At 44.0% G+C, this 24,745-nt stretch overlaps 1 protein-coding gene across 2 annotated transcripts in view; it reads right to left on the reverse strand.

Moving 5' to 3' along the window:
- The window catches only part of CSTPP1 (centriolar satellite-associated tubulin polyglutamylase complex regulator 1), a 198,307-nt gene that overhangs the window by 13,690 nt on the left and 159,872 nt on the right, over nt 1-24,745 (reverse strand). For both annotated transcript variants that reach the window (XM_049617522.1, XM_049617512.1), the window contains exon 4: nt 10,453-10,537. In XM_049617522.1, coding sequence (XP_049473479.1) covers nt 10,453-10,537 — 85 coding nt within the window. The remainder of the gene's footprint in view (nt 1-10,452; nt 10,538-24,745) is intronic.

Below are 24,745 nucleotides of genomic sequence, written 5' to 3' on the forward strand. Positions count from 1 at the left end.
GACTAGAGAGAGGGACTGTGGGAGAGAAGTAAAGGCAGTCCAGTTCAGGTTGGCTCTGAGCAGAACCATGTGAAGGGTGGAGTCCAGGGCAGGCAACTGGAATGAAGAAAGAACACTTGGCAGGGTCAGAGCTAATCCCGGGGGGCTGGCCCTTCTCTCCCTCCCTTGCTGACTTCCAACAGCTGGGATGGGCTGGCTGGCTGGGCGTTAAGTGGGTGCCAGGGAAGCAATAGCTTCCAGTCTGAATCTACCAACTTGCCAACTTTCTATGCACCCCCGGGTCAGTGTCCCTAGACAAATGACATGAGCTGCACCTGTTTACCTACAGTTCTGGGTTAGCAGCCCTGGGATCAAATCCCAGCTCCACCACTCAGTGGCCACATTACCTTTTCTCTCTGAGCTTCATTATCCTCACCTGAGAAGAGGAGATAATCATAATTCCTATTTTATGGGATTCTTGTGAAAAGTCCCTATGATGTCCTGCGCTTAGTGTATGATGAACACTCACAAGTGTTAGTTGCTATCAATAAGTGTATTCTAGTTGGCTTAAGGTGCTGGAAGAACTCGAAATAGCAAGCAAAAATATAGCTCAGAGGAAGTAAGTGCTACCATCACTCAACCACGCAGAGGCTCTCGGGCGGAAGCCAGCTATCCAGTTTCGAGTCCACTTTGGGGGGAAGCCAGCCCTCGGCCAGGGCCAGAAAGAAGAGCCACCTTCCATGGCTGCACTGCTTTTAGGAGGTCACATGACCAGGGTCTCTCAGGGGTGAGGTGAGTCCCAAAGCCTGTTGGGCTCACAGTGCACCTTGGGGGACTGTCCTTTTGTATCCGGCCATGAGTGAGGTTGAAGCCACACGCTGGCCACCTTCCGCAGGTCGGGGGAAGAAGCTGCTGCCGAGGTTTCCTGGGACACTTCCTTAGGGTTGTGACACTTCCTCTTCTGGACTGTGTGGGATGCACCCCCATGCCGCACAAGCTGCCACAAGTCCAGGCCCGCAGAGGAGCTTGGGAGGTCTGGGTCATTGTTCTCCCCTGGCTCCAGCCTGGGGTACCCCAAACCCCACCTGCCCTGTAGTGCCTAAGCTTGATCCGGGGAGTGCAGACAAGAAAACAACAATGGTTAATATTCATTAGGGGTTTACTGTGTCAGCAATATACAGCCATCATTTCATTTCCTGCTCATACTAATCCTATGAGGTAAGTCCAATGAATATCTTGCTGAGAACACAGAGGTTCAGAAGCTTGGCCAAGGTTGCAGGTACAAGGGCAAGAGCTGTCATTCAAACACAGGTCTCTCTGACTCTAATCACAGCTGCACCTGGAAAGAAAACGTAGGCTCTGTGCTCTCGAGTGGCAATAACATCTTCCTGCTGGTGGCGCTGTCCCTTCTCCCACTCCCGGAGTTTGTTAGCAAGTACACAGCGACTGCCCCCAGGAGGGCTGGAAGCTGAGGCCTCATCTGCTACCCCCTGCAGAGAGCTGGAAGGCCCAGCAACAGCCATCCAAACCCCATTATCCCAGCCCCTCCCAAGAAGCCTTATAGTTAGGGGAGAACTGTTCCTCGCTCTTAGGATAAAGACCAAATCCAACGCATGGCCCTGTGAGGTCCTCATTTCCCCGTCTGGTCCCCAAACTCCTCAAACTCCAGAACCACTGGCTTCTCAAAGCTCCTCTAGGTCGACTGTTAAAAACTGAGAACAAACTGAGGGTTGATGGGGGGTGGGAGGGAGGGGAGGTTGGGTGATGGGTATTGAGGAGGGCACCTTTTGGGATGAGCACTGGGTGTTGTATGGAAACCAATTTGACAATAAATTTCATAAAAAACAAAAAAAAAAACAAACTCCTCTAGGTCATGACTGGTGAGAATCTGGCTTCTTTTCCAGGCTGCCGATTTCCCCTAGACACTTTTTTCACCTGCCACTCATCGCTCCCTACCTCAGTGCTACCCGTGCCTTTTGTTTTAAATGAAATATTTAAAGCCTCAGAAAGTTACCCGAACATCACAAAAACCTGTGTACCCCTGGCCAACGTCATACACCTTAACATTTTGCTCTCCTTGCTTCAGTTTTTAAAGCTTTGTAAAATGTTACACATAACGTTCAAGCCACCTGCGCGCCCTCCCTCATCCCATCCCTCTACGCTTCTTCCTCTGAAATCACCACCGAAACTTGGCGGTTTAGCATCGCTCTACATGTTTCTCAATACTACATGAACTCACACGAATGCCTATATTCTTAAAACATGATCTAGCTTTGTTTTGCTTGTTTTCAAACTCTACGCATCATTCTGGAACTTGACGTTTTGAGACAGATCAGTGTTGGTGCATAGATTTCTACCTGTATCCATTTCTTCAGCTGGTGTACAGAATTCTGTGGATGGTATGATGCTGCTGCACTTTATCCTTTCCTCTGCAGAGGGACTTGCAGAGCGTTCCAGTGGGAGCTGCTACAAATAATGCTGCATATTTCCTTATAACAAGGGACACCTGTGAACTTCTTTAGCTTTGCCTACATTGCCCCAAAGTGATAGTACCACTTTATGCTGCCACCAGCACTTTATGAGAGTTCCACATCCTCACCCACGCTTGTGTTATCAGACTTTAAAATTTTTGTCATTTGATGTGAAGTGGCATCTCAATTTCATTGGCCTTTCCCTGATTACTAGTGAGTTTGGGCATGAAAATATGCCCATATGCTTATACGCTGTTAGAGTTTTCTGTGGATTGCCTGCTCATATGCTTGGGCTATTTTTCTACTGAGGTTCTTCATCTTTTCCTTATTGTTTTGTAGGAGTTCTTTATAAAACTCTTTTTAGAAGAAAAAATTCTGCAGACCAATCTGTTGTTAGACATGCACATAAATCTCCTCTTCTCGTTTCTTACTTGTCTTTCAGCTTTGTTTATGCTATCTTTGGTTGAACTGAAAATTTTAATTCTTTTTTTAAATTTATTAAAAACATTTTTAATGTTTGTTTATTTTTGAGAGACAGCCCGTGCACAAGTGGGGGAGGGGCAGAGCGAGAGGGAGAGAGAGAATCCAAAGCAGGCTCTGTGCTGTCATTGTAGAACCTGATGCTGGGCTCAAACCCACAAAACTGAGAGATCATGACCTGAGCTGAAGTTGGACGCTCAACTGACTGAGCCACCCAGGTGCCCCTAAAGTTTATTTATTTATTTTGAGAGAGAGGGAGGGAGGGGCAGAGACAAAGAGAGAGAGAATCCCAAGCAGGCTCCATGCTGTCAGTGCAGAGCCTGATGCAGAACTCGAACGCACAGACTGGGAGATCATGACCTGAGCTGAAATCAAGAGTCAGATGCTTAACCAACTGAGCCACCCAGACATCCCCTGAGAATTTTAATTCTTAATTCCCTGGTAGTCCTGGGGTTTAGGGATGGCTGGGGTTCAATTTGCCATCAGGGAATTCTTGCTTTCTATCTGATAATTCTCTTTGCTCTAGAAAGTCAGCTTTACTGCGGGGCAAGGACTGTATTTTTTCACTGCTCTGTTCTCAGCACCTGGAAGGTACTCACAATGAATGCTGACTGAATGAATAAACGAATGCAATTTTTTTTTTGCGGTCAAGTTGATCAATCTCGTCCACTGGGCTTGGGCTCTTTGTACCTTAAGAATTCTTTTACTACCTGTTGGCCATAAATATATTTTCCTCTACTCTAAGAGTATTTTAGTTTTGCATTTCATATTTAGGCTTGTCATCTATGTGAAATTGACTTCTGAATATGAAATTGACTTCTGAATATGATATGGAGTAGGAATCTAACTTGATTTTTCCCTATGTGAATAACCAACTGCCGCATCAATTCTTCTTGAATTGATCCCCTTTCCCTACTGCTCTGCAATATTGCTTCTTTATAGGGGCGCCTGGGTGGCTCAGTTAGTTAAGCGTCCGACTTCGGCTCAGGCCATGATATCACGGTCCGTGAGTTCAAGCCCTGTGTCGGGCTCTGTGCTGACAGCTCAGAGCCTGCAGCCTGCTTCAGATTCTATGTCTCCCTCTCTCTCTGACCCTCCCCATTCATGCTCTGTCTCTCTCTGTCTCAAAAATAAATAAAAATTAAAAAAATTTTTAAAAAGTATTACTTCTTTATAGATCAACTTTTTAAAGCTTAAAAAAATTTTTTTTTCATGTTTTTATTTATTTTTGAGTGATACTGTTAGATGGCAAGTCAGAGCTGGGGAAGATATCCAGGCAGAAAGCTATTGTAGGGGAGAGGCATAAAGAAAGACACCAAGAGAGCATAAAGCTGTATTGTCATGCATGGTATGAAGTCTGGCATATAGAAGATGCTTAGGAAAGAGCTGAAAAATGAATACAGGAATCAATCCCCATTTACCAGTTATACTTTTCTAAAATAGGTAATATTTTTTGAGGGCTGTGTGACAGGCATTTTACATGCATTATCTCATTAAATCCTCAAATCAATTTTATGAGGCAGGTGTTGTCATTATTTCCATTTTACAGATGAAGAAACTGAGGCTTAGAGAGACTGCTCACTGTCATAAGCCAGTAAGTGAAAGAATTTGGGATTTGAATCCAGGGCTGTCTGGCTCCAGCACCTGAGTCCTGCCTTTGTGACACAGGGACCAGCTGAAAAGTGAACCTCTTAAATTGGGATGAGTTACTAGGTCTGAACTAGATTCCTTAGGAGTTTGTGTGTTTTCCAGGCATTGTCTGTGTCTAGCACATATTATTACCCACTAGAAATCTGGCCTTCAGGGAGGGAGACGTGAGGTAAATTGTGTTTTAAAATGACAAGAGAGAGAATGAAATGTAAGTCCATTTGATGGGATCGATTCTAAAATGCCAGAATGAGACTGGCTTTCAATGCACTAAATCAATACTCCTCAAAGTGGATGACCATTAGATTAGCATCACTTGGCAAGTGTTTGGAAATATGAGTTTCGGAGCCCCACCTCAGATCCCCTGAACTCTGGGGATGGAGTCTGCCATCTGGGGTTTAATAAGCCCTGCAGGTGACCCTGTGTCAACTTGCACCCTGAACGGGTTACAGGTGTGAGGGTCCTCTTGGCCCAGCAGGGAGGAGGCCAGAGCCTGCAGGCTGATCACAGGCCAAGTCATCTTTACTGACTTTTTGTTATGTGTATATTATTTTCTGAGTGTTCTGAAGTGAAAAAAGGCCAGAAATAACTGCCTTAGGGGGCTGAGAAACTTCTTGTTTATTTTTTTTTTAATTTTTTTTAATGTTTATTTTTGAGAGAGTGACAGAGACAGAGCATGAACCGGGGACAGGGGGCAGAGAGAGAGGGAGGCACAGAATCAGAAGCAGGCTCCAGGCTCCGAGCCTCGGCACAGAGCCCGATTCGGGGCTCGAACTCACGAACCATGAGATCATGACCTGAGCTGAAGTCGGATGCTTAACTGACTGAGCCATCAAGGCGCCCTTCTTCTTGTTTATTTTTAAAAATCTGGTAATAATAATAATGCCAACATTATTTTAACGGCAAGAAACTATTACTTATTGAATGTCTACAATGTGCTAATATGCATACATTTATAAAATATATATTTTTTCTAGTTGTTGAAAGTTACACTGTACTCGGAGTGAGTTAGTATTATTCCCCATTTTACAGATATGGACACAAGGCTTAGAGAAGTTATGAGAAATCCCCAAGGTCATCCAGTTAATGGGGCCCCAGTGGCACGTACATCCAGGTCTTTCCAATGCTATGATGCTTGTGCTCTTTATAGGTCAGGGTTAAGACTACTACTTCTAACATTGAAAGTTTACTCTGTGCTAGGCATTGTTTTAAGCACATTATGTACTTCTTCAATTATTACAACTATTATTATTTCCATTTGATAAATGAAGAGAATGAGGCTCAAAAAAAAAACCAAAAAACCAAAAAACCAAAAAACAAAACAACTTTCCCAAGGGCACAAGCTGGTGGACTGTGAAACCAGGATTTGAACTCAAGAAGTCTGGCTCGAATTGCCAGACACGGCAAGGTGCTTCTCACCTTCAGGAAAGCCTTCCGGTCCAGGGAGGAGGGAGACAGAGATGCTGTGGTGATCATTCAAGGATAAAACCTCTTGATGACCCCCCCACTGCTACAGGAATGTGCGAGGTGGAGGGCGTCTGGGGCCAGGCCTGTCTTGCAGCCCATTTGCCATCTTTCCTGTGCCTCTGGCTCACACCTGCTGCCCCAGGGCCTGGCCGCGGTGCTTGCCATCCATGAGTCAGGCACACGTGGAGACGCCATGCCCCCGAACAGGCTCTGCTGTGCAGCTGCGTGTGGATTACATTCTTCCATGCACACATCATCGCAGCCTGGAGCCTCCTTCTGTGGCCTGTCCCCAGACCTCAGGGCCCTGAGAAAAGTAAGCCCAGCCATGACATGGGAGAGTGCGATGCCTCTTCTAGCAACAGTAACTGCCTTGGAGACCTAACCACCTCCATTTGCGATTTTGATCAGAAGCCTGGCCTTGTGTGAGGAAGTTGGGATCTCGATCTTTGGGACAAAGTAAGAATAGCTTAAGCCATCAGAGAGCGCTTTCTGGGATATAGACAAGTTTTGTACCCACACGCCAGCTGGAGTGGAGTGAGCAAAGATTGGCATTGGGGAGGCGGGGTTGACACAAAGCCTAATACACAGGGAGCAAACTAACTTCCCCTGGTTCTGAATTCACCTCTAACTTCTTTTTATTTTATTTATTTTATTTTATTTTTTATTTTTATTTATTTTTAAATGTTTATTTTTGAGAGAGAGAGAGAGAGAGAGAGAGAGAGAGAGAGAGAGTGTGTGTGTGTGAGCAGGGGTGGGTAGGCAGAGAGAGGGAGACACAGAATCGGAAGCAGGAACCAGGCTCCGGCCTCTGAGCTGTCAGCACAGAGCCCGATACTGGGCTCGAACTCATGAAGCATGAGATCATGACCTGAGCCAAAGTCAGACGCTTAAACAACTGAGCCACCCAGGTGACCCTCACCTCTAATTTCATAGCCAGCATCCTGAGGATTGTCCTAGGCCCTTCTGTTGTTTCTACCTGCATTCCCATAATCCCCTCACACTGCTACCAGCATGGACTATCAAACAGCAGGCTTCCTGGAGGGGATAAGCTTTGCTTCCAGCCACAGCTAGGGGGATACCACTGCTGAAGTCTGTTGGTATCAATAATTGTAAGAATCCAAGCATTTTAGATGACTGTGTTACTTCTATTCTTTTTTTATTTAAAAAATTTTAAAATTTACATCCAAGTTAGTTAGCATATAGTGCAATAATGATTTCAGGAGTAGACCCCAGTGATTCATCCTCTATGTTTAACACCCAGTGCTCATCCCAATAAGTGTCTTCCTTAATGCCCCTTACCCATTTAGCCCCCCACCACAACCCCTCCAGCAACCTTCAGTTTGTTCTCTGTATTTAAGAGTCTCTTATGTTTTGTCCCCCTCCCTGTTTTTTATATTATTTTTGCTTCCCTTCCCTTATGTTCATCTGTTTTGTATCTTAAATTCCACATATGAATGAAGTGATATTTATCTTTCTCTAATTTTGCTTAGCATAATACCCTCTAGTTCCATCCACGTAGTTGCAAATGGCAAGATTTCATTCTTTTTGATTGCCGAGTAATACTCCATTATCTATATATACCACATCTTCCTTATCCATTCATCCATTGATGGACATTCAGGCTCTTTCCATACTTTGGCTATTGTCCATAGTGCTGCTATAAACATTGGGGTGCATGTGCCTCTTCGAAACAGCACACCTGTATTCTTTGGATAAATACCTAGTAGTGCAATTGCTGGGTTGTAGGGTAGTTCTATTTTTCATTTTTTGAGGAACCTCCATACTGTTTTCCAGAGTGGCTGCACCAGTTTGCATTCCCACCAGCAGTGCAAAAGGGTTCCTCTTCTCTGCATCCTCACCAACACCTGTTGTTGCCTGACTTGTTAATGTGTGCCATTCTGACAGGTCTGAGGTGGTATCTCACTGTGGTTTTGATTTGTATTTCCCTGATGATGAGTGATGTTGAGCATCTTTTCATGTGTCTGTCAGCCATCTGGATGTCTTCTTTGGAAGAGTGTCTATTCATGTCTTTTGCCCATTTATTCACTGGATTATTTATTTTTTGGGTGTTGAGTTTGATAAGTTCTTTATAAATTTTGGATACTAACTCATCTGATATGTCATTTGCAAATATCTTCTCCCATTCCACTGTTGCCTTTTAGTTTTGCTGATTGTTTCTTTCGCTGTACAGAAGCTTTTTATCTTGACGAGGTCACAATAGTTCATTCTTGGTGTTATTTCTTTTTTTTTTTAATTTTTTTTTTTTTTTTTTTTGAGACAGAGAGAGACAGAGCGTGAGCAGGGGATGGGCAGAGAGAGCGGGAGACACAGAATCTGAAGCAGGCTCCAGGCTCTGAGCTATCAGCACAGAGCCTGATGCGGAGCTCAAACTCACAGACTGTTAGATCATGACCCGAGCTGAAGTTGGACGCTTAACCAACTGAGCCACCCAGGCGCCCCACTTGGTGTTACTTCTAATCTTGAGTGCTTACACTCAGGTCATGCCTCTGCTACTTACAAGCTATCAGTAAATTCAGGCCACATACTTGACCTCTTTGAGCCTTAATTTCCTCTTTTTTTTTTTTTTTTTTAAATTGAGGCATATCAGTTTCCTCTTGAGTAAAATAGGAAGGTAACAGTTTTTATAAGGATTAAGTGAGGTAATTAAGGTAAATGAATTTAAATGAAATAATGAAGGTAAATGCATACACTATGCTTGAGGTAAGATGGACATTAAAAAATATTATTAAGACTTTACTTTTGGGGCGCCTGGGTGGCCCAGTCGGTTAAGCGGCCGACTTCGGCTCAGGTCATGATCTCACAGTCCGTGAGTTCAAGCCCCACGTCGGGCTCTGTGCTGACAGCTCGGAGCCTGGAGCCTGCTTCAGATTCTGTGTCTCCCTCTCTCTCTGACCCTCCCTCGTTCACGCTCTGTCTCTCTCTGTCTCAAAAATAAATAAACATTAACCAAAAAAAAGACTTTACTTTTGGGGTGCCTGGGTGGCTCAGTCAGTTGGGTGTCCAACTTTGGCTCAGGTCATGATCTCACGGTTCATGAGTTTGAGCCCCGTGGCAGGCTCTGTGCTGACAGCTCAGAGCCTGGAACCTGCTTTGGGTTCTGTGTCTCCCTCTCTCTCTGCCCTCCCCGCCCCGCCCTCTGTCTCTCTAAAAAATAAACATTAAAAAGTTAAAAAAGAAAAACAAGACTTTACTTTTTAGAGCAGTTTTAGGTTCATAGCAAAATGGAGGGGGAGGTGCAGAGATTTACCACATACCCCCATCCCCCAACTCTTGCATAGCTTCCTCCATATCAACACCTGCACGGCACTGGAGTGGAACATTTGTTACAATTGATGAAGCTAGGGGCGCCTGGGTGGCGCAGTCGGTTAAGCGTCCGACTTCAGCCAGGTCACGATCTCACGGTCCGTGAGTTCGAGCCCCGCGTCAGGCTCTGGGCTGATGGCTCGGAGCCTGGAGCCTGTTTCCGATTCTGTGTCTCCCTCTCTCTCTGCCCCTCCCCCGTTCATGCTATGTCTCTCTCTGTCCCAAAAATAAATTAAAAAACGTTGAAAAAAAAAAAAAAAAAAAACAATTGATGAAGCTACACTGACACAACATGATCACCCAGAGTTCATACTTTACATTACCCTTCATGTGTACTTTTGGGACAGATGTACAATGACATGTATCTATCATGTGTAGTATAATACAGAGTATTTTCCTAAAAATCCTCTTTTCTGGCAATTTCAGACAACACAATTTTTGAAATTCTTCCATTTGCCACCTTAGGTCAAATTTCGTGTCAAGTAAAAGGTAACTGAGGCACAGTCCAACTACCTCATTTGGTTAAAATGGGAATGACCATGAAATCAAACGCAGAAATAAGGGGGTTCAAACTATTTCTGCCAAGTCTTCCTGGTTCTGGACTAATCTTGAAAATCTTCTTTCAGCATAAATAATATCATTTATTCTTCTCTTAATTGGGCTTTATCACCTCCATACCTTTCCAGTCTCCAACCTCAATCTATGCCTTCATTCACTGGTCACTGCCAACTCTTGCCCCTTCGTTTCTCAGAATATCCTCTAGAGACTTGTGTGTGTGTGTGTGTGTGTGTGTGTGTGTGTGTGTGTGTGTCTTCATCTCACCACCCCCCAGCTCTGTCTGCAGACCCTAAGGCCCCCCACAGAAACCACAAAGGATCATTTGGCTTCCCTTGGGAAAGGCAGAAAGTGAGCATTATGTTTTGGGGCAAATCTCAAACAGACCCCTCTCCAAATGCCAGTTTCTCCCTAATGGTTTTGTATTTTTCCTAATGGTTTGCTTGTTTGTTTGTATACATTTCAGGTTTCTCTAAGAAGTCCTGGCCCGCAGAGGGCTGAGTTAGCTTCTAGAGCCCAGGGCACATACCTGGCTGCTTTCTGAGTGAGCTCCAGGGGGAAATCCGGGCACAGCAGTTGCAGCAAACAGTGATATTCTCTCATGGTCAGCAAATCTGAAGTTGAAATGGAGAGGAACACATTAGGTCTCTGCGTGTGAAGTCATTGCTCTTTGTTTGGCCATTTCATGGGTTTCAGACCTAGCCTCGGGAGAGCTGCTCTTGTAAAGGTGAGTTAGTGCTAGCTACTAACCTCTGGTAGTGAGATTCTAAGACCAATGTTTCTACAAAGTTTTTCCCGGGTGGAAGGTACCCAGCTACAACATTTTGGCTAACGGAGCTTCCCTGGTTTGAAAAATGGTCGGGTGAGAAGGGAACAAGAGGGATACCTTGATCCACATTCTTAGTCTGGATTTCCTTGTGTATGACAATCTACAAGAACGAGTCATTTCAAAGCTGGTTAAATCTGCTGAAATTCTCTGGCATGGTAGCATTCACCACAACATGCCCAAAGACCATCCACAGATATCTGGAAGCACTACTAAGGCAAACTCAGTCTTTCAATATATGGAGAAGAATACATCACAGCGACCCACAGACCTTATTACTCTGTCATCCAGTATTGCACAGCCTGGCTTCTTTTGGATGCCTGCACAAAAATCTGGCCATTCTATTACAGGAAACCAAGACAAAGGTTCAAGATATACAATCAAGGCAACCAGATGATTCCTGATATACAGAAGCAGTGCCCTGGGAGAGATGAGCCAGGATGAGGCTCTGTAGCCCAGCAGCAAACCCAGAGATGCAAATCTCAGGGAGGTCTCTCGGCTCCCAAGGGAGAGGAAATACACTGATGTGTAAAGGTTGTTTTGTTATTACATGTACCAAGGCCAAAAGATTTTAGAACAGCCAGGCAATCCGCAAGTACTCTGTATACCAAAGCATTTCAAATATGGAAGAACAAGCTAATGGTAAAGCAACAGCAGGCAACCTGGAAGCCATCCTAACTGGGAGAATGAGTGAGACAAGGGAATCCAGAGGGCATGGCCACATTTGGGGAATGAAGATGATGATCATAGGCACTTGGTTTCTTTGGACCCAAGTTAGCCCAAGCCACAGGAATCCAGATCTCCTGCCCTGCTAGTTTGGTTGATGCTTTTCCAAGATAAAAACCCCAAATCTCCAGGGACAGGCCTGGGTTCCTACTACTTTTTCATCAAAGCTCAATTCAAGGTGGGGGCAGAGAGTTAAACTAACCACACTGCCAAAGTCAGGGTCACCAAAGCAACAGGCTCAGTGCCAGTGTAGGTCAAAGGATCAAGATGGCTTTTGTGGCCTTCGTCTTGGCCACAGTGGGGTGTGCACTTTCCTCTCCTCATTCGCCTGACCTCGGGCACAGCCTGGTAGGAGGTTTTGCTCATCAAAGGATGGTGTAATAGCCACTCACGGTCTTACAGCTTTAAGGTAAGGGGCAGGAAAGGTGAAGAAAGGGGAGAAAAGCTATTGAATATAATGGATTCCCACATTATTCTCACTCCAGAACTCCCTGTGTAAAGAGGAGTGACTTCTGGAAGGAAGTAAATACACGCATACCTTGGAGATACTGTGGGTTTGGTTCAGAACACCGCAATAAAGCAAACATCCCAACAAAGTGAATCAAATGAATTTTTTGGTTTTCCAGTGCATGTAAAAGTAACGGTTACACTAAGCTGCAATCTATTAAGTGTGCAATAGCATTATATCTAAAAAAAAGTACATGCCTTAGTTTAAAAATACTTTATTGCTAAAAAATGCTAACCATCATCTGAGCTTTCAGCAAGTTGTAATCACTGATCACAGATGACCACAACAATAATGAAAAGGTTTGAAATATTGTGAGAATTACCAAAACATGACACAGAGACACAAAGTGAGCAAATGCTATTGGAAAAATGGCGCCGATGGACTTGCACAATGCAGGATTGCCACAAACCTTCAATTTGTAAAAAATGCAATGTCAGCAAAGCACAAACACATCTATAAAGGAAAATGCTATCTTTGAATCATCATTGCTTTCCTCGGCTAATTGGTGGATGTATCTGATCATTCTTAGGGGGTCAAAGTGTTTCACAGAAATTCACATTTGTCCCCCAAAGTTACCCACAAGATATCCTTGGGAAGATAAATCAGTGAAGGAATACGGGAAGCCTAGAGGACTGTGTAACTCCCACACTGAGTCAAGAAAGACAAGGTTGGGTATCAATCTCAGCCTCCTGGTTTCCAGACCCTCAGCTCTCTTTAGGTTCTTGATGACACTCTAACTCATGTACTTCAAATAGTTGCTTCCAAAGATAGAAGGATGATTTACAAAAATCATTTTGTATTTCTCTAATGCAACAACAGCTCTTGGAAATACTAAATACATCAGAATAACAGAATACAGCTTGTTCACCACTTCTGGAACTTGACTTTCCCAAATGGAAAATGAGGAAGATAAAGAGATGAATGAAAATCTAGGCAGATAGAGAACTTTTGCCACCTTCATTGTGGAAGACAGCAGTTCTACTTCTACTAATGTAGTGGCTGGATATTTTGAGAGAGAGGCATTTGCTGCTCGGAGATACTCCTCAGTTGAGTAGTGGGTATTTGGGAGAATGGCAAGTGGTCACGCTTGTTCCAAAATCAGAACACTGAGGAGCAAATAGGAGCTGGCCCCTTCCTGTCTCTCAGGCTAGGGTTCAACCCTTAGCTCTGCAATTTACCAGTTACGCAACCGTGGGCAAATTGCTCAATCTCTCTAAATCTCAGTTTCTCATCTATAAAATGGGAATGATGACACTTACCTTTCAGGGTTGAAGTCAAGATTAAAAGAGAGGATGTCTATAAAGTACTTAGCAGAATGTCTACAACATAGTAACACCAAACAGCGGGGGATATTTTAGTTTTGTTTTTAAATGCTGGGGGCAAAGACAGGCGAGAAGAGGAAGGTGTTTCCTGCTGAGTTTAAGTGCTTAAACACCTAGGAGTGGTCTGCCTTGAAATTCTCTGTCAGGTTGCCTGAGCCAAACATGTTTTTAAATACTCTTTGCAGTATTCCTTCATTTCGTATTACTATGGGCCTCTTCAGTTCCAGGCACAGTGTTACAGCGATGAAGAAGCCAGCAGTCTTCTTAGCTCCCGAGACTTAAACTCAGGCACTAGCTAACCCTAAATGCCTACTTTGGGCCCTCTAAGAGCTCTCCAAGATCTCAAAGGCCTTTTCAGGCAACGCTTTGTGCCTCAGGAACAACAGTAACGAGACTAAATAGTCACTGAGCCTTGAATTAGCTCACTTCACCTTCGCAACAACCTTATGAAGTAGACTCCATTATTCCCAGTCCCACTTCACAGCCAAGGACAAGGAGGCTTAGAGAGGTGAAGTAGAGTTGACCCTTGAACAATGTGGGGTTAGGGGCACCAACCCCCTGCACAGTCAAAAATCCATGTATAACTTTTGACTCCTCAACAACTTAACTTCTAATAGCCCACTGTTGACTAGAAGCTGTACTGATAACACAATTAACTTATATTTTGTGTGTTATATGTATTTATATGTTATATTCTTATAATAAAGTAAGCTAGGGAAAAGAAAATGATATTAAGAAAAACATAAAGAAGAGAAAATACATGTATAGGATTGTACTGGAAAAAACCAAACATGTACAAAGGGATCTGTGCAGTTCAAACCCATGTTGTTTAAGGGTTGACTGTCATTTGGTAAGTGATAAAAGAAGGGTCCAGAGCCTGGGGGGACAGGAAGGGAACATGGCTTCCCAGAATAAAACCTGAGGCTGGGAGGGAAAGATGGGGGTCTGAAGGCTGGGTGGGCTTAATGATAATATTAACAGCCGACATTTATTGAGCACTTACTATGGGCCAGGCACTGTTCTTGCAAGGGCTTGTCCTATGTCGTCTCATTTAATCTTCACTATGGTTACCCCCATTTCACAGACACAAAAACTCAGATCACGCACGCGTAAGAGGTAGACCTGGAATTCAGACACAGGCAGTCTGGCTCTAGCGTTTACCCACCTAACACTTTCAGCACCTTGATCTTATCAACCGTAATGTGTGAAGGCTTAGGAGCTTGTTTTTCCCTCCAAACAAACTGCGGGAACTAAATAGCTCCAGGTGAACTGGATCAAGGAGACAATTCAAGTGATTTGGGATTTTTCTCATGTAAGAAATTTAGTCTGAAAGGTCTAATTACTGTCAACAGGAAAGACTTGCCGGCTCCAGCAGCACAGCCTGTGCTGGGCCACAGGCCACGGGCGGGCGGGGGATGGGTGCACCTGTGCTCCTGGCCTCGCTGCCATTTCTCATCCCCGCCCACCTGCCAGCCGCTCTTTGCCCTGGCAGGTGCAGGGAAGGTAAGTGGTGTGTACGGACAGACAGACGCCTTCTCTAAAGGAACCCCACACCCCCAACTAGGAAAGCATCAGCCAGCAGGTCCTGAAAGATTAAAGGCGAAGGCACAAGAAGGGTCTGGTATAAGATCAACATTAAAACATTCTCCACAAATTGGTGCTTCTCTTTTTGTGGGTGGTCAGAGCTGTTAAACATTCTTATTCTCAGCATTGTAATAGTCCCACTGACCGTGTGCCCGGCTCTGGACCAGAGGCGTTTACATCCTTGGTTCTCTTCTCTCCAGAGGCAACACAGCGTAGCACCGTGGCTCATAGCATAGACTTCAGAGTTATCCTGCCTGGGTCAAAATCCCAGCTTTGCCACTGATTTCAAATTACTTGACCATTAAGCTCTCTGTGCCTCAGTTTCCCCATCTGTAACATGAGGATAATGACAGTAGCACCATCATACAGTTGTTGTGAGTTAATGTAAAGGGCTTAGAACAATGGCTCATCAAAAGTGCTCTGTTACTATTTGCTATTATTATTTTAGAAATAAAAAAACTAGGGTTTCTTTAAAGGTTGATTACCTTCTCAAGGAAACAGAACAACTTAGAGGAGGGAGAACGGTGATTCGGACGTAAGCCCAAAGGATGTCTAGCTCCAAAGGTCCTTCTAGTTCTCACCAGCAGGTGAGATCCGGCTGGTTTATAGAGGACTTGACTTCTGATGGTAGGATTGTTCACACCAGGTGACTGACAGGCTTTCTATTGAAGTTAAACATACAGATACCCTGCAGGTGGGCCACATTAAAGTGGGCAGGGCAGTTGTATTAGTGGAGAGCCCAGACTTAGTAATCAGACGACCTTGCTTCAAAGCCTGGCTCCACTACTTAACCTCTAGTGTGATCTGGACAAGTTGCACAACTTCTCTGAACCTTGGTTTCCTCTTCTTAGAAATGTGAATGACCACAGTACCTACCTAGTGCGATTGTTGTAAAAACCAAATGAGGCAATTTAAATATAAGGTACTTTTCTGAGAAATTATCGAAGTACCCAGTAAGTGGTAGGATTATTTTATAATTATTAACTGATTAAAACTTGAAGTCCTGAAATTAAGGAATCTTTAGACTTAAAGCCCTTAGCACAATGCCTGGCACACAGCAGTAAATATTTATTGAAGGAATGAATGAATAAAAACATGCATTACATAGAGACCCAGAGGAAAATTCAGACGGACAGATTTCTGGTCACTGGGTGAACTACCGAGATGGGGACTCCCCAGGCACAGGAGGCATATATACAAATTTAAGGGGCCACGAGGAGATGTTGGAGCTGTAAAGTGCTGAAAATGGAAAACGTCCTGTTCACAGGTACCACAACTCTCAGTGAACACAATACGTCCTGGCAGGGGGACTACACTCCACGTGCTTGTTGACTCCTAGCACCTTCTTATCAATGTTAAATCCAGTCAGCTTGGATATTTGTTTTCATAGGATTATATCACCAATTTTACCATGAAAACCAGAGGAAACCTAAGGTCTACTTCATAATAATTCACTTGACCACTGTTACAACTCTTGCAGGAATACTGTATTTTTCAAGATAACCAGCCCCTGGTTTAGAATAGTCTTTGGTTGGTTATCTCTAATCCCAGAGGGTGACAGGTGAGGTTATTTTGAATAAGAAAATTAGTCTAATCAGAAATTGCTGATGCCCAATAATCAAGGACTAACTTGTTCTCACCTCCTTCTTTCTTGGAAAAGAAGGATGAAGGTCTCCTCTTGTGTTTTCTACATCTGGTCTGCCTTCTTGCTGTGGAAATTCCTGTTTCGGAAGCTCCTGTTTCGGAAGCTCGGGGCAGCTTAGTCATCTCTACATCCTCCTCCAAGACCACCCTGTGTGCCCACACATTTGCTCAGGAAGAACTGCGGTGGTGTGGTTGTAGACTCAGATGCCTTTGCTCTTCCTGGGAAATGGTGCCTTTTCCAGGGTCAGAGTGGTGTCATTCAAGGAGACCAGTGGAGGGCGCCTGGGTGACTCGGTCGGTTAAGTGTCCTGACTTCGGCTCAGGTCATGATCTCAGTGTGTGGGTTCCAGACCCATGTTGGGCTCTGTGCTGACAGCTCAGAGCTTGGAGTGTGCTTTGGATTCTGTGTCTCCCTCTCTCTCTCTGCCCCTCCCCTGCTTGTGCTCTCTCTCTCTCTCTCTCTCTCTCAAAAATAAACATTAAAAAAGAAAATAAAGGAGACCAGTGGAGGAGTGCCAGACAGAAGCAACTAGCGCCATATCTTTGTCCCTCACTCGGAGAAAGCCCAAATCAAGCATTTTTAGCACCAAAAGGATGGGGGATGAAATGGGCTTTAGTCTGGATTTGTTTCTGTGACTGCCTACAAATGTTGATGGCTGGGTGAGCTAGTGCTAGGACCAGAGCTAGAGATAATGAAATGTTACCAAGCGTTGGGGAATCCCAGTGGACTGGACAACCTCTAGTTGGTTGGCTGCATAATCTCCATAGGAGGCCACAGAGGCCAGAGAACACCACAGCCCATGAGTGGACTCTCCAATTTTCAGTTGCAATTGTTTTTATGTTCTGTTCTGCAGGGCTTGTGGATGCTCATTCTAAATGACACCCTCAGCCAGCCTGCTCTGCCAAGAGATGCTCGGAAGGACATGGATAGTTTGGGGCATGACCACACCACCCCTTCCTAACCCCCAGCGCACTGAGGCTTTGGTACCAGTCTGCAGCTGAGTAAATACTACTCTGCAAGAAGGGGGATGGGAGGGAAGGAGAGCAGGGAGGAGAGAAGAGGAAGGAGGCAAGACATCTGACAGCTTCACTCCCCACGTAGCATGTAGTCCCACAAGTCACAGGAAGATTGCTGACATCCTAGAGCTATGTTCCTGTCAAGCAAACCCCAGAAGGAGAGCAGGCTGTGTTCCTAAATTTTATCCCTTTTGAGAGCACTGTTGTTTTATATTATAAATGGAGGGAAATCATAATTAGTTCACCGAAAAGGAAATGATTTCACAAAAGGAATGAGAAGCACTGGCTTCCACTGACACCTGTGGGGTAAAGTAGTTGGGCCATTATTAACACCATCCTTTGCGAGCTCATTATTCCCCAGAGCCTGTTCAGTGTATTTAAACCAGGGCTGAAAGCCAGACTCCCTCTCTTTCTTTCCTTCATTATGACTGAGCCCAACATCAAATGATTATTTCTGTTTGACCAGTATATGCATTCTAGGCAAAGTATTAAATCAGACACGGTAACAATTGCATGGCAATTTTTAGAATGAACAAAAGAACCCCCCCGGAATTGTTTATATTAACCAAAGATTTAAAGAAATATGAGCATTTCTAATCAGCGTCTGAAAATCTGCAGGGATCGTGTATGGCACATCATAGCAATCTGGCCCGGTATTTAGGCTACCCACGGCCGTCCCTAGCTCCCACAGTGGCACCGAACCAGAGGCCCGGTCTGACATGACAAGAATCCCACATACCGTGTTAGAGCATCTTTTCTGTCCATCATGATGGGGCTGTTGGGAGTTCAAGGACCAAGGCGAAGCTTGGTTCTGGGGGAGGACACTGTCTTAGACAGCTTTGATGACACGAACCACAGCAGGTTGCAATGCCCAGGACGGGCAACCCTATGGCATTGTGGAAGGAGGCACCAGCGCCAGAAGACAAGAAAGCCTCTGTCCAGTAGCAACGGGGCCAGCTATTCTGGCACGAGCACAGTCTCCTGACAATTTATTGAGGAAGCTCAATAAATTGAGCTTTGGGAGGCAGCTTTGGACACCAAAATGTGGAGAAGGATCTTGGCACCATAAGTTCTTAGAGGGCCCAGCAGCTTATCAAGTTATTTCAAGCTTAGTATCTGCATCCATTCACATGTAAAAAACAATGTGTATTTATTTATTTTGAGGGAGAGAGAGAGTGAGTGGGGGAAGGGACAGAAAGAGAGGAGGGAGAGAATCCCAAGCAGGCTCCATGCTGCCAGTGCAGAGCCTGACAAGGGGCTAGATCTCTTGAACCGTGAGATCATGACCTGAGCGAAATCAAGAGTCAGATGCTTTTCAAGAGTCGGACGCTTAACTGACCTGACTGAGCCATCCACACGCCCCCACCCATTCACATTTTTTTTTTAATTTTTTTTTTTTCAACGTTTTTTATTTATTTTTGGGACAGAGAGAGACAGAGCATGAACGGGGGAGGGGCAGAGAGAGAGGGAGACACAGAATCGGAAACAGGCTCCAGGCTCCGAGCCATCAGCCCAGAGCCTGACGCGGGGCTCGAACTCACGGACCGCGAGATCGTGACCTGGCTGAAGTCGGATGCTTAACCGACTGCGCCACCCAGGCGCCCCCCACCCATTCACATTTTAATTCAGAGACCAATGTCCAGCTCTACGAGGTGTTGCTACTTTTTTTAAATGTTTATTTATTTTTGAGAGAGAGAGAGAGAGAGAGCGCGAGCGCAAGTGGGGGAGGGGCAGAGAGAGAGGGAGACACAGAATCTGAAGCGGGCTCCAGGCTCTGAGCTGTCAGCACAGATTCTGATGTGGAGCTCCAACTCACAGACCATGAGATCATGACCTGAGCTGAAGTCGGCTACTCAACTGACTGAGCCACCCGGGCACCCTCAGATGTTGCTACTTTATGCTTTTGGTTTGGAAACAGGGTGATAGGAAGTGCTCTTTGACACAGAGACTTTAGAGCCAAGGTGTAATTCTTATCCAGGAAGAAGCAAGTGCTGTCTCAAACTCCTGTGACCCAAACCTGCTCTTAACTGGACAGAAATGGTTAAACAGGCATAAGAGCTAAGGTGGAGACAGAACTTCAGGCCCCCCTCATGGTAACTGGAGGTGAGAGGAAACATCCTGCCCTCTCAGTGGTGGTATATCTGGAAAACGTCACTCAATCTTTGAAAAAGAGGCGTATTTTACACTTCCTCACATGGGTTTTTATAACCAGAAGAGGGTTTTCATGTTGTTCTGGAGGAAGGAAAGGTCTGTTCTCCCACAGAGGCAGGTTATAATATAGACAAGAGAACTCAGCCTGAGTTCTGCAAAGAACTAACCACATTATTCTGGGCACAACTCTTCTGGGCCTCCGTTTTGTCACCTTTAAATGAGAAAGATGTGGTACGTGAAGGTTGAAAAAAATTTTTAAACAGATATACTTTTTTTTCAAGGGAAATCTTATAAGGAACCTCAATGTATAACAGATAAAAGCAAAGCCTTTCTTACTCGACTTTCTCCTCAGTAGCCCTCACCTAGTCTAGAGGTGTGAGGAATGAAGTGGCTGGGAGAGAAGGCTCGAGGCGTTGCTTTAAAATTCTAGGGCTCTACTGAGATGGCTTGAAAAGCCCTGGCTCTAACCCCTAAGCGGGTCTTACGCCTGCTTACCTAGTGCAGCCTCCTGGATCGGCCAACCAGGGTCCAAGTCCTGGCTCTTTGGCTAACTAGCTGTGTTGACACTGAGCAAGCCACTTAGAAATGAGAGTGAATATTAATACTAATACTAATGATACTAACAGTATGAACAATACTGTTCCTAATCAGGAGAATCTTTGAGAGGATTAAAACAGATGATTAAAAAAAATTTTTTTTAATGTTTATTTTTGAGAAAGAGAGAGACAGAGTGCGAGCAGGGGAGGAGCAGAGAGAGGGAGACACAGAATCCGAAGCAGGCTCCAGGCTCTGAGCTGTCAGCACAGAGCCCGACGTGGGGCTCAAACCCACAGACTGCAAGATCATGACCTGAGCTGAAGTTGGACGCTTAACCGGCTGCACCACCCAGGCACCCCTGGAATAGATGACTTAAAAAAGAGAGCGATTGGTAGCTACTGAACAGAATATAACGTATACAGACGTTGAGTCACTACGCCGTACTCCTGAAACTCTGAAACTAAGGTCACATTGTGTGTCAACCGTATGCAAATAAATAAACAAAAATTAAAAAAATAAAAGAGATGGTAAATTTAAAGTGCTAGTATACGGCCCAGGGTAAGTATTCAATAAACAGTACCCGCTCTTGTTACCACGGCTTTTGAGGCACACAGGTGGGATGGCACCTGCATAACAAAAGGCACAATTCATCCAAGTTCAAGCTCAAGCCAGTGGGTGGCTAAAACAATCTTATTCCTTATCTCATGATTATTTTATCTTGCCTTTGTTCTTATTGATGAGAGAAGAACAGACTTCCTGCCCCAAGGCAGGTGCACACCACTTTCCTTGAGAGTCACTACCCTGCCAATCCTCTATCATCTCACTAGTGAAAGTACTGATGAGTCATATTTATAGACAGACTGTATAATCATGCAAACCATTTTCATACGCATGATCACTTTTGATCCCCATAAGAACCTTGACAGGCAGGGAGAGGAAAACAGTATTATTCCCATTTTTATGAACCAGGAAAATGAACCTCAGTAAGGGACAAAAAGTACCAAGTAAATGGTAGAGCCACAATCTAATCAAGCCTTCTCTTTTCAGGTCAGGGCCTCTCTCCACTACACAGGCCAGTTCCTTATGATGTCCTTGCTTTCTTGCTATATGGTTCCTGGGACTTCAGCCCGCTTTTATTTCTTCCAGGGATGAAAAACACCTGGCATAGTGGATTCCATAATGAGAGTGCAGTAAATGTTAGCTGCAACTGCTGTTATTGTTATTATTACCGTTAATATTTAAAACTGCTGCCAGCTAGCTCATCTCTTCCTATCCTCCTTCTCCTAGACTGGCTCCAGGGTCAGATGTGGTCTACCTGGCTCCCCGCTTCCTTGCTGCCCCTAAAACAAACTGACAGACCCTTTCTAATTTAGGAGACTGCTGTTAATCTCTATAAGAAAACAGAGAAGGAACAACAAAAATAATAAACACTTTAAGCCATTATAGGCCCGTATCTGCAATTTGAATAGGACTAAACATAGATTAGCAAAGTATATTTAATGTACACACAAAAATTACTTCCAACTACCTTTTTCCTTTCCAATTTAAAATCAGGCTGACAGTTGGGATGGGATTTTATTATTATTTGTTATTTACTAAAAAAAATTTTTTTTAGGTAATCTCTATGCCCAACTTGGGGCGTGAACTCACAACCCTGAGATCCAGAGTCACATGCTCTGCTGACTGAGCCAGCCAGGTGCCCCTGGGATGGAATTTCAAAAAAGCGATCAGCAAAACTGATGGCCTGTCTGAGAAAGCAAGCCACAGAAAACAAAAACCAACAGAAGTATTTCTCTGGGCTTTCCACTGTCCAAAGTAGCCATAGAATAAATAGGAAGTGGAACAGATTATGCATTTGATTTGCTTAAAATGCGTTTTCCTTTTCTTCTAAATAAACATAAAAAGAAGCAGTGGCTAACAGAGTTACTCACTAGGAGTGATCTGAACCGAGACAGACTAAAAATAAGAAAACAATCTAAGTCCCCGGTTCTCGATGATTGTGTGAGTAGAGGAAGACGGTTGCCAGCACGTAGGCGTATTTATAAAGACCACAGCCTGTTCTCTTGTCAGAATCTACTAACTTCCACCAATGATGACGGATTTATGGCTACCCATCAACTAAAAAAATAGACTTAAGAAACAAAAACAGCAAGAACCAGAAAGAAGGGTGGATATAGATAAACACATACATCTTTTCAGATGAATCCACCTTTGTCTTTCCTGCTGCTTTCTGTCTTTTGTGGGCATATATAATGTACCCTATCTATAATTATATGTATATGTGTGGGTAAGAGAAAGAGGCGGCTAGAGACAGAAGAGTGGTTGACTTTTTTTGGGACTGGAAATGGGATGGGAAAGGAAATTGACATTAGCAGTTACTGTTCCTTAAAGCCATCGACTTTGTTTTTGAAAGTATGGTTTTCCTGTTAAAAGATCCTTTGCCTGTAATGTGAGTGAATCACTCATCTTATTTTAATAAAAATGTGAACCAAATGATAGTGGCTCTGCGTCCTGGGAAATGACACAATGGTTAGGCTTTCTGGACCCTGATCCTTATCTTTCAGTGGGCCTGGCAGGCGTACAAAAAGAAAGGAAAAAAGATGAAAAATATCCCAGTGGCATCAAAGGATGAACCCACCCAATTTCTTTCAGGCACCAGTATTCTAAAAAACAAAGTCTGATCTTACTCACTGGGGTTTGGACAAGGTACCTGGTTTCCTCATTGATGGGTGGCCTTTAATCAGACACCAGCTCTTTCTGTCTCAGTTTCCTCTTCTGTCATGCCTCATGTCTAAATGATCAGGGTGGATTAGATGAAGTTAAATCTACTTTAAAGTACGTAAGATTGCACACCCTTTTGAGCTTTTGCATTTTGTCACCTCCACGTATATAACCCACTTGAAAAATTAAGAAAACAAAAGTATAAGCACCAGGAAGACATCAAAGAATCTTAAAAAAAAAAAGCATGAGCATTCAGAATTATAAAAAAGAAAAGTGCAAACTTCTTGTCTCAGTAATCCTCAGCGTTGTATTTGGGTCTAAGATTCTAGGATTCTTTCACTGTAATTCTCTGCGATTGAGGCAGGAGCACAAAGAACAGGTAGGACATGATTTGGATGCAGGTAGCATGGAACTTGCTAGAAGGGTAGGAATGTTACACAATCCACATTGCTTCATTCTAGTGTGGCACACGTAGTAGCTAAGAACATGAGATTTGGAATTAAGACGGTCTTGGGTTCAAGATGCCTCTGTTACTTCCTAGTTATGGGGCATGGGCAAAATTCTTTAAGCTTCAGTTTTCCCATCTATAAAATTGGATTATACGTCTTCTTTCTTAGACTCTACACGATGGGGGCCCCTGCTATTGCTCTAACTGCATCTCCTTCTACTCATTCCTTGCTCAGACCATTCCAGCCACAATGGCTTTGTAGTTCTTGAATACGTCAAGCATGTTCTTGTCTCAGGCTTTTGTATCTGCTCTCCCCTCTCTCCCCAGATCCCTACATAGCTCTTTCCTCCTTCAGGTCTCTTCTCAAATGTCATTATACAGTAAGGCCACCCCTGGCCATGGTATTTAAAGCTGCAACTCTCCCCCTACTTCCTGCTTAGTTTTTCTCCAAAGAACTTATCGTTGTATGATCTACTATATATTCTTCAACCATATTACTTGTTTCCTTCCTAGAATGTAAGTTCCAAGAAATCAGAGATTTTGCCTCCTTCATTCAGTGTTGGTTCCCAATAACTGTTAAAGGAGCAGGACTGCTGGGATAATTAAGTGAGCTACTACTTATGAAGCTCTTCACATTCACCGTCTAAGGCAGAAATGGCTGGCAGACAGGCTTTGTTTGGCTTGAACTTATTTTTTTTTAATTTGGGGCTGAAACATTAGAAAAGTCAAGACATTTCATGCAATACAATCTAGATTCCAGATATCTCTTTTCTAAAAAAAAAAATCAGAGGCCCTGAAGTCTCAGACCATCACTCCTGGACAATCAATCAGCTGGGGCTGAGGCGGAGGCTATCCTTGTAAGTCAGCCATGGCCCCCATTGCTGTTCACTGAATGACACCTGTGCTCCTTACATTACCTGTCTGGTTTTTGCAGGCACTTGCGTTTTCAACCACAGATGGAGAATTTCTCTCAAGAAGAATTTACAATAAAGATTTAATTCATATGACTAAATGAGTTTCAAACGAAAATACACAAACTTAGGTAACCTCATTACGCTAAGAAGAAAGAGCAAAATAGAAATCGCTGTGTACAGTATGATTCCTTCTTTGATTTCAAAGAAAACAAAAGGAAATAAATTTGCATAGGAAAAAGAATGGAATATACCAAAGTGTTAATAGTGGTGGTCAACTCTGCATTTGGGGATTATGCTTTGTGTTTTCTTACAATGGGAAGAATAAATAGTCACCTAGATTTACAGCATGAAAATTATATCTCAATAGAATAGTGGAAGGAAGGAAGGAAGGAAGGAAGGAAGGAAGGAAGGAAGGAAGGAAGGA

The sequence above is a fragment of the Panthera uncia genome, chromosome D1 (assembly GCF_023721935.1).
Source record: "Panthera uncia isolate 11264 chromosome D1, Puncia_PCG_1.0, whole genome shotgun sequence".
NCBI classification, from domain to species: Eukaryota; Metazoa; Chordata; class Mammalia; order Carnivora; family Felidae; genus Panthera; species Panthera uncia.